Genomic DNA, 14,563 nt, shown 5'->3' with positions numbered 1-14,563 from the left:
TGGGGCAGGGGAAGCCATCCAGGTGGAAGAAGAGAAGAGAGGGAGCCAGACCTAGTGTAGAGGGAGACAAGGAAGAGGAGCAAGGAGAGGGGGGCCAGGAGCCCATTCAGGAAGAGGATACCTGCGCCTAGAGATGGACTCCCCGTCCCCCACAGGGGGATGGGCCCCAGTGTGGCTGAGAGCTTGAGGGGAAGTCAAAGCCAAATGAGCAAGGGCGTGGAGTGCAGCAGGAGCATTTACCTCTGGAGGACTTGCGGCGTGGGGAGTCCCCTTTCTGGAGCTTGCTAGAACGGGAAGGACAGATGTGTGGGTAAGCGCTGCTCCCTCTTTCAAGAGCTGCCCCCACCCAAGCCAGCAGAGTGGGTAGGGTACTAGAGGCTCGGGCCCAGCACAGGGACTTGCCCATGCATGCCTGCAGGGTCAGACCTTCCAAGGAGACAGAAAGCAAGGTACAGACCCCAACCGAGCTGCCTCTGCATGGAGAGCCCTCTCTTTACCTGGCAAAGTCCTAATCACCCTCCGAGACCCAGCTCCAGGGTCACTTCTCCCATGAGACAGTCCCCCTTCCTTGCTGCCCCCCAACCCCTGTCCCAAGCAGAGGTGGGTCCTTGTCCTTTGGTGCCCTGAACACTTTTTTGTTTTGTTTTGTTTTTTTGCGGTACGCGGGCCTCTCACTGTTGTGGCCTCTCCCGTTGCAGAGCACAGGCTCCGGACGCGCAGGATCAGTGGCCATGGTTCACGGGCCCAGCCGCTCTGCGGCATGTGGGATCTTCCCGGACCGGGGCGCGAACCTGTGTCCCCTGCATCGGCAAGCAGACTCTCAACCACTGCGCCACCAGGGAAGCCCCTGAACACTTTTGATAACACTTTTGACGTACTATCCTATCATTTATTCCCTTGGTTCCCTCTCCCCATCAGAACATGAAGACAGAGCTTGGGTCTCGCTCCTCCCACTACTGCCAGTGTCTGGCATGTGGTAAGTGCTCAGTGGTGCAGCACTTGGGTGGCTGCAGCAGCTCTTGGGTGGTTGGGAATCAGCCACTTGGAGACCCATGGATTGGGTTCCCACCTGTAACTGGGGCTGGCAACGCTTGCTTCCTTCCACTGAGGCTGGCTAGGGACTGGCAGACCAAGAAGACACAGTAAATCACAGGAGGTTTGGCAGACCCTTTGGAGGGACAGAGGTCTGGTATCATGATTAACTGAGGAGGATGGTTAAAAATGTTTTCTAGTGAAGACTTGGAGCTTTCCTTTGGGGAAAACACCAGCCTTTGCCTTTCAGGAAAGCTGCAGCCAGACCCCAGCAGCACAAGGGGAACCTATGAGCCCCCAGTGCAGCCGCACAGCAAGCAGGGTGGAAAGGCCTTGTTTCTGCGTGCTCTCAGCTAAGGAAATTTCTGTATAAGGGGATGGTGCTACCATCCAGGCTGCTCCCTCTGCTGGGTGCCTCTGCCAATAGTGGGACGCACATGGAGAATCTCCCAGAGGCCTCTTCCATTCCAGAGGGGCATGCGCCGCCTGGGGCTTAGTCTGTGGCCAAGGTTAGAGCCGAGTCAGTGATATCTGTAAGGCACTCGGTGTGGGGTTAGGCCAGGGGTCAGTTCAGTTCTACGTGCACAGGGGTTGAAGCTGCCATCCGGCTCCCTCCAGCTGAGATCAGCCACGGGGGTGTCAGAGCTTCCTCATGCCTTGCAGCAGCCCTGAAGAGGTGGACGCCCCCACCCCCCCAACCAGTCACTCACCCCCTGCACCCACGGGTGCTGCAGAACTTGGGCGGCACTCAGTCTCTGTTTCACGTCTCGAACCAGGAGCTTGGAGATGAGGTCTTTGGCCTCGTTGGAGATATGAGCCCAGTCCTTGTCAGGAAACTCATACTTGCCTTCCTGGATGCTCTCAAACAGCTTGTTCTAGGTAAAGAAAATTCCTACTGAGGCCACACTGGCCAGGGGATGGGCAGGGTGTGCCTGTCATGGTCTGATCATGTGGGTCCAATCGACCTCAGCTGCACCTGCGGCTAGTGGCCTGGGTATTTCCCAGACTAGGGCCCCTTCCCCAACCCCCACCCTCCCCTAAATCATCCAACCACAGAGAACACCCTGGGTGGGTGGGATGGCAATGCTACTTGGAGGGCCAGGTGGGTGATGAGTGAGGAATGTCAACTAGAGAACAATGCCCAATTCCTCGGCCTTTCATCCAGGGCCCTCCATCCAGATGACCGGGCTCATCTCCCGCCACCAGAATCCTTATCCTTCCTCTTCCTCCCTCAACATACACCACTGTTTCAAACCTCCTATCTTTGCTCGTGCTGTTCCTTCTGCTTGCATTTCTTGCCTCTCTTCCCCTCCTGGAGGGGGCCAGACTCCTCCTTTGAGACTCACTCAGCTCAGGAATGATATTCTCTAACAATCCTCCCCTGAACTCCTCTCTGGACTGAGGGCCTGATGATCTCCATCTCACCTGGTGGCTGCTCTTGGACTGAGAGGGAAGGGCACGATACACCCCATTCCAGATCAGGCACAATCACCAAGCCCAGTCCTGCTTGGCCTCCCCCAGCCACCTGACCTCCCAGCAGGCCCTGTGCTCACCTGGCACACTGTGCAGACCTCTCCCCGGTCCCAGCCACAGTCGGCTCCGCAGTGACCCACAAAGGGCGGGTAGCCACTCAGCATGATGTAGAGGACCACACCCAGGCTCCACAGGTCACAGCGCTTGTCGTAAAAAGTGGCCTTATCCGTGAAGACTTCTACCACCTCAGGGGCCATATACTCTGCAGAGCCACACTGGGCGGGGCCAGAGGTGGAGATGGGGAAATGGCAGAGAAGAGAGAGGCTTAGTCACAGGGAGGGGACCGTAATGGGACTTGAGCAAGAGGATGGAGTTGCAGAGTAAGAAGCTGTTGAGAAAGTCAGCCAGAGAGCTTGACTGGTGCCACCCAGGCACTTAGAAAAGCTGGGCCACTAGACATTTGTAAACTGAGTCCTATCATTCCCCACAATCCACAGGACCAGTTAGTTCCAGGTCACCTTATCTTCTCAGGTCCTTCTCCAGTAGGCAGAGACCCTTGGTCAAGAAGCTCCAGGAATCTCTCCCTGCCCTGGCTCTCTGTAAACAGTCACTCAGTGAGCAGATACTTCAATGTACCAGGAGCATAGCTCTTGGGAGGAGATCCAATTCCATAAAGCAAGGATTTCTTTCTTTCTTTTTCTTTTTATAAATTTATTTATTTATTTATTTATGGCTGAGTTGGGTCTTTGTTGTTGCACGCGGGCTTTTCTCTAGTTGCGGCGAGCGGGGGCTACTCTTGGTTGCGGTGCACGGGCTTCTCATTGTGGTGGCTTCTCTTCTTGCGGAGCACGGGCTCTAGGCATGCGGGCTTCAGTAGTTGTGGCTCATGGGCTCTAGAGCGCAGGCTCAGTAGTTGTGGCACACAGGCTTAGTTGCTCTGTGGCAAGTGGGATCTTCCCGGACCAGGGATCAAACCTGTGTCCCCTGCATTGGCAGGTGGATTTTTAACCACTGCGCCACCAGGGAAGCCCAGCAAGGATTTCTTAAAGTGAAGTCCTGCCAAGCTTCCCTGCTAGCTTTGAGCATGGAAGAATAAGAATTTAGAATTAAGAGACCATCAAAGCTAGGAGAGCTCTTAGAACAAAGCTGATCTCCTCACTTCTCCCATTTATGGATGGGAAAACCAAGGACTAGAATGGGACAGGGATTTGTTCAAGCACATCAGTGGCAAACCCAGGACAAGAATCCAGGAGTCCTTCCTCCCATACTTGCATAGAAGACTGCTGATAAAAACAAAACAAACTTTTTGCTTCCCTCTTCATTATTTCAGGCTCACCAGGAGGCAACCCTCCCCCCAGCCTTGCAACACACACAACTAATTTGATGGGAAGATGGTGAGTGGAGAAAGGACATTTTCTTTGTTATTGGCAATCAGAGTTAATGCCTTTGAGAATAAGGTAGCTCAGTGTAGTAGAAGCTAATACAGAGACATCTCTAATAATGTTGCTTAGAATGAGACATGGGCATATTTTAAAACGTCTTAAAAAAAGATTATTAGGGACTTCCCTGGGGGAGCAGTGGTTAAGAATCCGCCTGCCAATGCAGGGGACACGGGTTTGAGCCCTGGTCTGGGAAGATCCCACGTGCCGCAGAGCAGCTAAGCTCGTGCGCCGCCACTGCTGAGCCTGTGTGCTGCAACTACTGAGCCCGCGTGCTGCAACGAAGAGTAGCCCCCTGCTTATCGCAACTTGAGAAAGCCCGCGCACAGAAACAAAGGTCCAATGCAGCCAAAAAAAAAAAAAAAAAAAAAATTAGGAAAACTCACTTTTGAAGTGTGCAAATCTCAAAAGAATTATAATAATTATAGTATATCCAGTATGTACAAGAGATGTCTTAGTAAGAAATAGCTCCCAGCAGCACCATCTGGGCAGGAAATGGGAAGTAAGAGAAGCAACAGGATAACTCAGCCAGGCCCTTACGTGCAAAGACCTCTCAGTTCTTGCCAGAGGCCACGCTCCCTAACCTTCACCGTAAGGTGGACGTGCCCCGACTCCACCACGGGAATGGGAGCTGTCCACATGCTCATATGCAAGAGTGGGCTGAGAGCAGTGTCTGTCTTCACCTGGGTCAGGAGTCAGGGCTGAGCCCGTTCTTATGGGTATAATTAGTCTCCGCATTAGCAGTGCACCCACCCCAAACTGAAAGCTCTAATGTCAGTTCCACTAGCACCTAAGCAGGGGAGGGGTGGGGGATGGGGGTGGTTGTGAAGATAAGAAGTGAGGCCAAACAACAACTCAGGCAGCAGCAGATACACTTGGTTTCCCTTCCTTAGCCCTCTGTTCTGGTCTCCAGAGCATTAGGGACAGGAGCTCAGAAGGAGAGGGCACAGGTGCCCAGCCATACATACTGGAGTGGTCAGCTCTGGTGTGGTTATGGGGGTGCAGGAGTTGTTCAGTTTCACCCCACTGCCCAAGTCAAAGTCACATATTTTCACCGGAGACACCTGAAACGGAAAGCAGGAAGCAACGTTACAAATAGGAGCAGCCAAGGGGCGTAAGGAGACAGCGTGTCTATGTGGGTATATACTGCCACAGTGTGGCTGCCACACTGAAGCCCAGCTTTACCTGGCAGTCATGTTTCCTCTTCTTGAGTGAACTAGAAATCACCTGAGGATTTGTCCTAAGGTGTCCTCTTCTCCATGCTCTTTCCTTATTTCCCGACTAGGAGAAAATGTGTGCACTACACGGGGTCAGACTGTGGTTGCGAACTTCGTATAAGACAAGGAGCAAACCTATGGAACTCTCGCCAACAATGTAGGTTGCAACTCAGAAGTTAGAGAAGTTAGCACGTATTCCTGAAAGACTCCTTGTAGCTCACTCACTGCAGGGCAAAGGAGTTTTGCATAAAACCCTTGACCACCTCAGGTGGCTTAGGGTGGCCAACCCGTCTTTGCTTACTTGGGGTTTTGTTGGGTTTAAGCACCGGAAGTCCTGCATTCCAGGAAATCCCTTAGGCCCGAGCAAACTGGGATGGTTGGTCACTCTAGGCAGCATCAACATAGCAGCCCAGTCCACTGGGACTAGATGCTGCGCCTGAGACTGCAGAGAGCATGAGTCATCTCTGGAGCCAAGTGGGAGGCGCTGTGCGAGTGCATGAGAATGGCCTGCGTGGTGGAATAGCACAGCAGCCAGTCAAAAGTGCTAGGCCCCATTTGCCATTTACCTACTGCAGCTCCCACCTCTCTTTCTTTCCTCCCTCCCTTTTCTCTGCCTTACATTCTAGCTTTCTTCTTTTCTTTTTCACTTAGCTTCTCTTTTTCACTGTGGTTAAAATATATATAACAGAAACATGCCATTTTAACCATTTTCAAGTGTACAATTCAGTAGCATTATTACACTCATGCTGTTGGGCAACCATTACCAGTATGTTTCCAAAACTCACATCACATCAAACAGAAACTCTACCCATTAAGCAATAACTCCCCATTTCCCCTCTCTCCAGCCCCAGTAACATTTAATCTACTTTTCGTCTCTATGAATTTGCCTATTCCAGATATTTCATATAAGTGGAATCACACAAAATTTGTCCTTTTATTTCATTTAGCATACTGGTTTCAAGGTTCATCCATGTGGTAGCACGCGTCAGAACTTCATTCTGTTTTACGGCTGAACAATATTCCATTATATAGATATACCACATTTTGTTCAGCCATTCATCTGTTGATGGACACTTGGGCTGTTTCCGGCTTTGGCTATTATGACTAGTGCTGCTATGAACATTGATGTTCAAGTCTCTGTCTTCAACTCTTTTGGGTATATACACAGGTGTGGAATTGCTGAGTGCTATGGTAATGCTATGCTTAGCTTTTTGAGGAACTGCCAAACTGTCTTCCACAGTGGCTGAACTGTTTTATATTCCCACCAGCGATGGGGAAGAGTCCCAATTTCCCCACATCCTCATCAACTCTTTTTATTTTCTATTTTCTGTATTGTAACTATCCCAGTAGGTGTGGCATGGTATCTCACTGTGGTTTTGATTTGCATTTCCCTGATGACTAAGGATGTTGAGCATCTTTTCATGTTCTTTGTTTTTTTTTTTTGGGGGGGTACGCGGGCCTCTCACTGTTGTGGCCTCTCCCACTGTGGAGCACAGGCTCTGGACGCACAGGCTCAGCGGCCATGGCTCATGGGCCCAGCCGCTCTGCGGCATGTGGGATCTTCCCGGACCACGGCACGAACCCACGTCCCCTACATCGGCAGGCGGACTCCCAACCACTGCGCCACCAGGGAAGCCCCTTTTCATGTTCTTCCTGGCCATTTGTATACCTTCTTTGGAGAAATGTCTTTTCAAGCCCTTTGCCCATTTTTAAATTAAGTTGTCTTTTTGATATTGAGTTTTAGAAGTTCTTTATATATTTTGGATATTAAACCCTTATCAGACATATGATTTGCAAATATTTTCTCCCATTCTATGGGTTGTTTTTTCACTTTCTTGATGATGTCTTTTTACACTCAGTCTCTCTTAATTTTAACGTCAGCCATAAAAAGGGGCAACAAACCTGTGTCATGAAGATCAAATGAAACAAAGGACATGAAAGTACACTGTAAACCAGAGGCACTATGACAGCGTAGTTCAGAGCACCAGTGGAGTCTGGGGTCAGACTACCTTAGTTTTAATCTCTACTACTTAACAGCTGAGTGACTTTGGGCAAGTTTCTAAATCTACCTAAGCTTCAGTTTCCTTATCCCCATAAAATGAATATAATAACAGTGTCTAGCTCATGAGATTTTATAAATACTAGATAAAACAAGTGTAAGTGCCTGGTACAATGTTAAGTGCTCAAGAAATGTTAAACATAATTATTAATAATAACCATAATGATAATCATGATAAATCAGAAAGTTTTATGCCAGAGCCACTGACAGGAAGTCACAAGATTTATTTGAGCGAATACATTTCTATTCCCCACAAAAGCATTGTAAGTAGCAGGCTGACTCACATGTTCCCTCACAGCCACTCCTTATTTATGAGTTCTCCCCTAATCCAGACCAAGACACGTGTGTCATGCATAGGCACATGTATACACACACAGCTAGGAATGTGGGCCATCAAAACCACCTGGGCCTAAGTCCCTCCTAACAAACAAAGACTTTGTCAAATTCATACATGCTATGAAGATGCAAACACTTCCATTTACTAATAGATTAAGATAAAGATTAAAATAGGCTGCATTTGTTCAACACCAAGTATAAATGCCTTCTTTTTAATGGGCATCTTTGGAAGTAAAAATGGAAGCAGAAACCCTGTTCAAGAACTTGCTTCCTAATTATCACTTCTAGTGGTGGACACCGGCAGGCATATATAGCATAACATAAACATCATTTACAGGGACCTGCTTGATGTAAGATGGAGGTGCTGTCTGACTCACATCTACTGCTCTAAAGGTAGGTGCATCGGATTAGAAAACATTCATTTTGTGCAGGTCTCATATATTTTACAAACACTCAGGCTTAAGCCAATCTGCTGATAAAGAGCACCGAAGGGCCAAGGATTAGCCCTACTTGGGATGTAGAAACACTACCCGTTAGGTATAATATTCTCATGTGCCTATAATAATCAGTTCAACTTGGTACCTGAGGCCGAGAGAGCTGCTAATGATTTACACTGAAAGTAAGGGTGGCTTCCCTGAGTCAGTATGAACCGTGACATCCCAAATCAGGCCCTAAGTACCTTTTCTGGAGATTCACACAATATATTTTCTGGCTTCAGATCGCGGTGAGCAATGCCTGAAATGACAAACAGCAAAGAAATGGTTAACATATGCACTTGAGTATCAAACATTCCACACACAATTAATTTTTTCCAAATGCTGTTGTTCGCAAATTAATTCCCAATTATGGTACATTAAAAAATCAACTAGCTGCAGGAGGCAGAAGTAACCAGAGACGCAAACCAAAAGCACAGTTGATTCTGCAAGTTCTTTTGAAGCGAAAGCTTTAGAAGTCAGTCAGGGATAAGAAGGGCTAAATGAATCCCAGCCAGCCTACCTCTCAGCACCGCACTGACAACCCAGAATAAGCAGTCTAATATGAAGCAGAGCAAAGAGCCCTGCAAACAGCGATGCTTGGAACAGCAATGAAGAAATAATTAGTGCCTTGTTTAAGAGCATCTCAGGGGGCTGGGACTGCTCTACCTCATTTCTTCTTGTGTGGCCGATTCAAAAAAAAAAAAAGATTCCTTCAGTGGGACTCCCTGAATGTTCAGAGGATCAAGCGTTAGTTAACAAGTCTCCCAAAGCTTGTCTGGTTCCCTTCTCACCTGCTCTGCATGTCCAAGACAGTCCTGCCAGAAGCTCAGCAAGGACAGCTTTGGCCCGAGGGTGCTGTTCTTAAGAGAAACCTCTCCTGTATTTTGGTCAGACCTCCCTGAAGAAGACTGCAGATTTACAGCCTACCCTGTGAGGCATTAAAAGTTGCTGAACTGGCCAAGAAGGCACCTGGGGGCAAACCCCTTTAACCAAAGACAGAGACAAAGAACCAACTCATGGCCATGGTGTTCTAGTGGTGGACACAGAAACCTCCCATTCCTTTTTCCTCCTGCAGAGTGTACGGCACAGAGATAGAGGGCTGTAAAGTCAAGCAAAAGCCAAACAGCTACTGCTTGGAAGTACTGGGAAGCAGCAGAGGATTCGTGGAATAATGGGGAAAAGCAGACTCTGCTTCACTACAACTCCCTTGCTGATCAACTTCTCAGGCAGCCCTCTAGATCCCCAGCAGGAGGCACTCCACTAGGGAAGAAGAACCTGAGCTCCAGCAGCCTAAGTAACTTCATCACTCACATAATTGAATGAGAACCCAGAGCGACTACGTCCAGGCTGCACAAATTGAGCTGGGCTGCAGCTCGCTGCGTTAAAAGTGAAAGATATTTTCCATTACAGCAAATGCTCCCACAAAAGGATCATGAGCCACACGTGGAGGCTTACTCTCCAAATAGGTGCCGATGGCCCCGTTGTCCCCCGGCCTGCGAACTGAGAGTCAGGCTGTAATAGTGGGCCTCCTCCGTGAGCACACCGGCCATCGAACTGCTCCGGTTCATTTCCCAGAGGTTGAGCTGCAGTATGTCCAGTATTTAAAATACGGAACTTGTTTCAGGCTGACCCGTTCTAGCCCAATTCATCTTTCCAGCATAAAGTTATTTAGAAAACAGCCAAGTTCAGCTGCAAATCGTTTTTCATCCCCTCCAACTTCTAGTCACATGGGCAGCTGGCCAGCTAGATGTTAACTAGCACTTCAGAACTCCTAAGACACCACCAGCCTCTGTTCCCTGTAGTGCATTCTGGTAAAAAAAAAAAAAAAACAAACACAAAAAAAACACACAAAAAAACCTGCCTTTACCCCCCTCCAAGGTATGGATCTTATAAAAAGTGTGACCCAGTTTTGCAATCTACAGAGGCAGCTTGGGGAGCAGTTGTAAATCTCTGTCAGGCCGGTGTTACGTACATGCATCCCAGCTTTCAGAAACAGAACTGCTGCTATTCATCATGCTGTGCAAAGTACAGACACCCCCTTCTAGGAACTTTCATCCCATGTGCAAGTCAGGCCCCCAACATGGGCAGCATCAGCATGGAGCACTCTCCTCAGCCACGGGAGGAAGCGAGGTGGACTGGTGAACCTCCCCTCCGGCACGTCTCACCAGTCTGCACGGTATCACTGGCACATAGTGGTATGCGGGAGCAGCATGCCTGCAAGTGGACCTGAGTGCTCACAACCAATGAGGCTGGCCAACGTCCATGGAAGTGAAGGGAGCAGAACTAAGTCTCAGAGCATGAGACCCCCACGCCCGCCAGGCAGAGTGCGTAATTTTAAGGGAATCAGTATGCGGAGTAAAAATGCCTTCTGCCTGGTGGGGGAGGAGGGTGGAAGAAATGTTACTGAAGAACTACTATGTGCTGGGCACTATGCTCCACCTATATATGTATATGTTATAAGTATACAACACATACACAAGAGACACACAATTATGTAAGTGAATCAATACATATAAAAGGCCCAGGATAGTGCCTGGCACATAACAAGGGCTACGTAAGTGTTAGCTACTGTTGATGATGTCATTATTATCTCTCTTAATTCTCACCATAGCTCTAGGAGGTAGGCATTGTTACTGAGAGAGCACACAGCTGGTAAAAAGGTGAAGCCAGAATTCATTTTTGCCATGGCACTGCTGTTAGGCAAATTTTAAAAACATATGTAATAGTCAAACATATTTCAAGAAATGCAAAAACATATAATTTGCAAAAATATTTAATCTACTACAAAAGTCCTAGCTAAGGAACTGTAAACTGAAGTGTAATTCAAACAATAGTACCTTGCTATTTACACAGTGTTCAACAGATACCTCAAACTCACCATGTTAATAGAAAAATGCATTTCCCATTTGTGAACAAGATATAAAACTACAGGTATACTACCATGCCAATTTTGAAAAGAGAAATACAGGTGATATATTTTAAAAGACTAGACTGAATAATACCCAAATATTTATATTAGAGTCTAGGTCATATTATGCATGAGTTTTGCATTCTTCATTAGTAAAGGATCATTCACATACACACACTCAGACATACCTTGTTCACCATGAAATTCATTGTTTTTTACTCCTTGCTCTTTCTCCTGTATCCCTATCCTGCTTAATAGCTCCATGTCTACCCACCATTCACATCAGAGATCTAGAAGCCACCCTGGCCTGCCCCCTCACCCACCTGGGTGGGCCTGCCAGCTGTACCAGCTCCTGGCCCAGCCCTCTATCTGGCCTGCCCCTCTCCCTTGGTCCTCAGAGGCAACCAGCCCAATCCACCCACCACGGCCAAGGCCTGGCTAACCTTTGGTGTGCAGGAAGTCAAGGGCTGCGGCAACATCCTGCACCACTCGGCTGGCTTCTCGCTCGTTGAATTGCTTCTGCTTCTGGATGTGGGTCAGGATGGAGCCTGGAGAGCAGAGGGACACAGAGGAATGCCTTTTCAGGCTCTAGTAAGTGTAACTTCTCAGAGGCCAAGTTTTCAAAAGTTTGGGGTGGGGACATAGGCTTATTCATCGCTAAATGTCCAGCAGCAGTGTGGTACCTGGCACAGAGCAGGTACCAGCACAAAACTGGACCAAACAGAACTGGAAGCCTATCTTCCGTATCTGTCTATGATAAGCACAGAAGGGAGAGAGAATACCATTTAAGTGACCAAAAAATATTAATGCCACTGGGGCAGATTCGGCTTCTGAAATTGAAAAGAACTAAAAGTGAATCCACACGAGGTTGGGGGCCTCTCTAGAGGAACTTTTCCTCCCTTGCACCTGATCTCAGTCCAAACAAAAGCACATGCCTTCAAATGGAAAAGCCACACCTTTACGCGTTATGTAAAGGTCTAGCAAAGGGAAAAAAATGGCTTTCCCCCTGAACTTTCCCATTTATTATTATTATTATTATTTTGTTGTCAATGGCTAACATTTACTAGGTAGTTAACTATATACAAAGCACTATGTGATACTCTTTAAATAGATTATCTTATCCTCACTGCAATTGTACAAAATGTACAAAAGAGAGTCATCCCCACTACATAGCTATAGATGGGGAACCTGAAGCCAAGAAAGGTTAAGCAACTTGCTCAAGATCATACACCAGGAAGTGGTGGCATCCTCAGGACCCAAGCCCAGTAAGTCAGGTCTCGGAGCCTGTGCAGACTTCTCCTCAGCAGGACCTATGGTCTGACTCCTGGGGGGAATGGGTTTTCCTGAGCCAACCACATACTCTCTTTACCCGCTGAGTCTGCCCTCAGTAGAGCTGCGCTCTAAGTGATATAGTTACTGATGACCCCGGCTGCATCAAGCGTCTCAGATAGGTAATTCATGGTGGTGGTGTGGTTGGGAGGGGCGGGGTAGACACAGGCACGAACATATGGCTTGGCTCCATGTGGTCTGTGCTCACCACTGGAAGCCAGCATTTTGGGGCAGAAGGTGTCATCTCTGTATCCTAAAAATGGCACATGTTTACTTATTATCTCTGGTTTTTGTCATGGGGAGGGGATGAAAGATCTTTCACTTGCCAGATTAAACTATCAAAGCAACCCAACACGCTGTGGAACATTCTGAGAAAACTGGCTCTTGGCTAGGTCTCAGGCTTGCTCTACTGTAGTGAGTCTCTCGTTTTCAAATTTGTTAAAAGGGAGAGTGGCGAGTAATACTCTACACACTTCTAAGACAGCCCCCAGCATACCCAATTGTTACAGCTGACATTTATTGAACCCTTAGTGCCTATGGGGCACTGAGCTAAGCATTTCACATGAATTATCTCATTTAATCTGCACAGTGTCTCAAGGAGGTAGGTGCTGTCATTATCCTTATTTACTGTTGGGAAATTCCCAACAGAATACCGTTGGGAAAGATTACGTGACTTGCTCAAGGTCACACAGCTAGTAAGTGATGGAGCTCCCTTAACCACCAAACCCCTCCGTGTAGCCCTCCTCTAGGCTCCAGACATCCTCCCTAACCTTCACCTTGCAAATGCTTCCTAGGGCTGGGTGAGTGATGGGGAGAGAAAGGGCTTCTCTATGTCAGAAAAGCAACTTAAATATATATTCCGGTGATTATGTGTGTGGGTGATAGTGGTGATGGTCGAGAATACCATCTGTCCATCTGAAGGATGGCACCTTCTGGTGAGCCTTTTTAGACTTCACAATGAATGCAAGAGCTCCGACCCCATAATTAACTTCATTAACTAGTGAATGTATCAAAACAATGGATTGATAAATTGATGACTAAATGTATCTATATATGAGTCCTATTATAATGAGAAGGCATTTATAGAAGTCCACACAGGTGACATTCTGAGTTCTGCAAAATGCTAATTACATCCTTCCCTCCGGCCTCCCTTCTCCCAAATCAAGGGCAGTTTTAAGTCCTTCATCCTTTTTATTAGCTTGACTCATTTTAGAAGTCTCTGGGATTCATGATGGATGATCACCGCCCTGGGTCTTAATCAGAAGTCCAAACACATACTCAACAGTAAGTACCTCCTTGCAATTTCTCAAAGACCAAGTAAAACCTTGTGTCGTCTTCAAAGAACTCAATCAGCTCCAAAATGTTCCTTAAATAGGGAAAACAGTATTATATATTGAAGCCCACTTACAAATACACAATGAAAAAACAAAGCAAAACAAAAACCAATGCCCTGTAACAGGGCAGAAATCAACTTGAAATCAGAATGCTTATTAAAGCCCCATGTTTGAGAAGTAGCCAATGGTGTTAGCAAGATTCAGGTCACCTTATCTTTCCATAATGTTTAGTCTCTGGTGTTTTCACCAAGTCTGTGCTGTCAAACCCCAACCCCAAAACCCACTAGGTAGAGTTATAAAAAAGTCCCAGTCACATTAAACTGAATAAAATCTGCAGCCGACTGGAAGCAATTGCGGCTAATAACACTGAATAGTAGGTGTGTGTCCTGGAGGCAAGCAGCAAATAATTACCTGCCCTCCCTCTTGCCCATAAATCACGGGGCAGTATTTACATTGCCTGGAGAAAATGGAAACATCTGTCAAATAGACTTGGGGCCTAACGTGGGCACCGCTAGACCCTAACTGCTAAGCGCTACTTAATGAAACGGCTGCGTTCCCGGCCACTGTAGCACTTGTGGCCTTCCCTGGTGAGCACTCTCTGCCTGCCTGAGCGTTCCTGCGCTCTGCCAACAAGGTCGTCTTGTAACTCAGTAGGGAAGCCACCAGCCTGGATATTGGAGGTGTTGGGGGCTTTTTTTCTTTTAAAGAACGAAATAAACCAAGTGGAGTCTGTAATGCTGAACTCAGAAGCTGCAGGGCTGAAAATAAAAATCTGTTCCTCATAAAAAATGCTGACCATTTTGGGAGACACCGGACATTTACTAGCAAAAGCGCGTCCGAATAAGATGGCCAAATGGCCTAATTTGAAAGAAGATTGTAGAGGCAGTGCCTGGAGTTAAATCAACAGCAGCCCCCTTCCTCCAAGCTTAATGACAAAACCATCAATACTGGCCACTGGCT

General features: G+C 47.6%; 1 protein-coding gene across 3 annotated transcripts in view; it reads right to left on the bottom strand.

Moving 5' to 3' along the window:
• MKNK1 (MAPK interacting serine/threonine kinase 1) overlaps positions 1 to 14,563 on the bottom strand; it is a 33,229-nt gene that overhangs the window by 2,419 nt on the left and 16,247 nt on the right. For all 3 annotated transcript variants that reach the window (XM_089923201.1, XM_022575613.3, XM_022575615.2), the window contains 7 exons: positions 13,562 to 13,635; positions 11,384 to 11,488; positions 8,236 to 8,291; positions 4,913 to 5,008; positions 2,586 to 2,780; positions 1,743 to 1,907; positions 241 to 284 (listed from right to left, as the gene is read on the bottom strand). In XM_089923201.1, the coding sequence (XP_089779327.1) occupies positions 241 to 284; positions 1,743 to 1,907; positions 2,586 to 2,780; positions 4,913 to 5,008; positions 8,236 to 8,291; positions 11,384 to 11,488; positions 13,562 to 13,635 (735 nt within the window). The remainder of the gene's footprint in view (positions 1 to 240; positions 285 to 1,742; positions 1,908 to 2,585; positions 2,781 to 4,912; positions 5,009 to 8,235; positions 8,292 to 11,383; positions 11,489 to 13,561; positions 13,636 to 14,563) is intronic.

Source organism: Delphinapterus leucas, chromosome 1 (assembly GCF_059928025.1).
Source record: "Delphinapterus leucas isolate spDelLeu-1000000601 "Yukka" chromosome 1, BTC_Dleu_Yukka2, whole genome shotgun sequence".
Lineage (NCBI taxonomy): Eukaryota > Metazoa > Chordata > Mammalia > Artiodactyla > Monodontidae > Delphinapterus > Delphinapterus leucas.
Note: the sequence above shows the minus strand (reverse complement) of the source record. Positions and strands in the feature narration are given on the sequence as shown.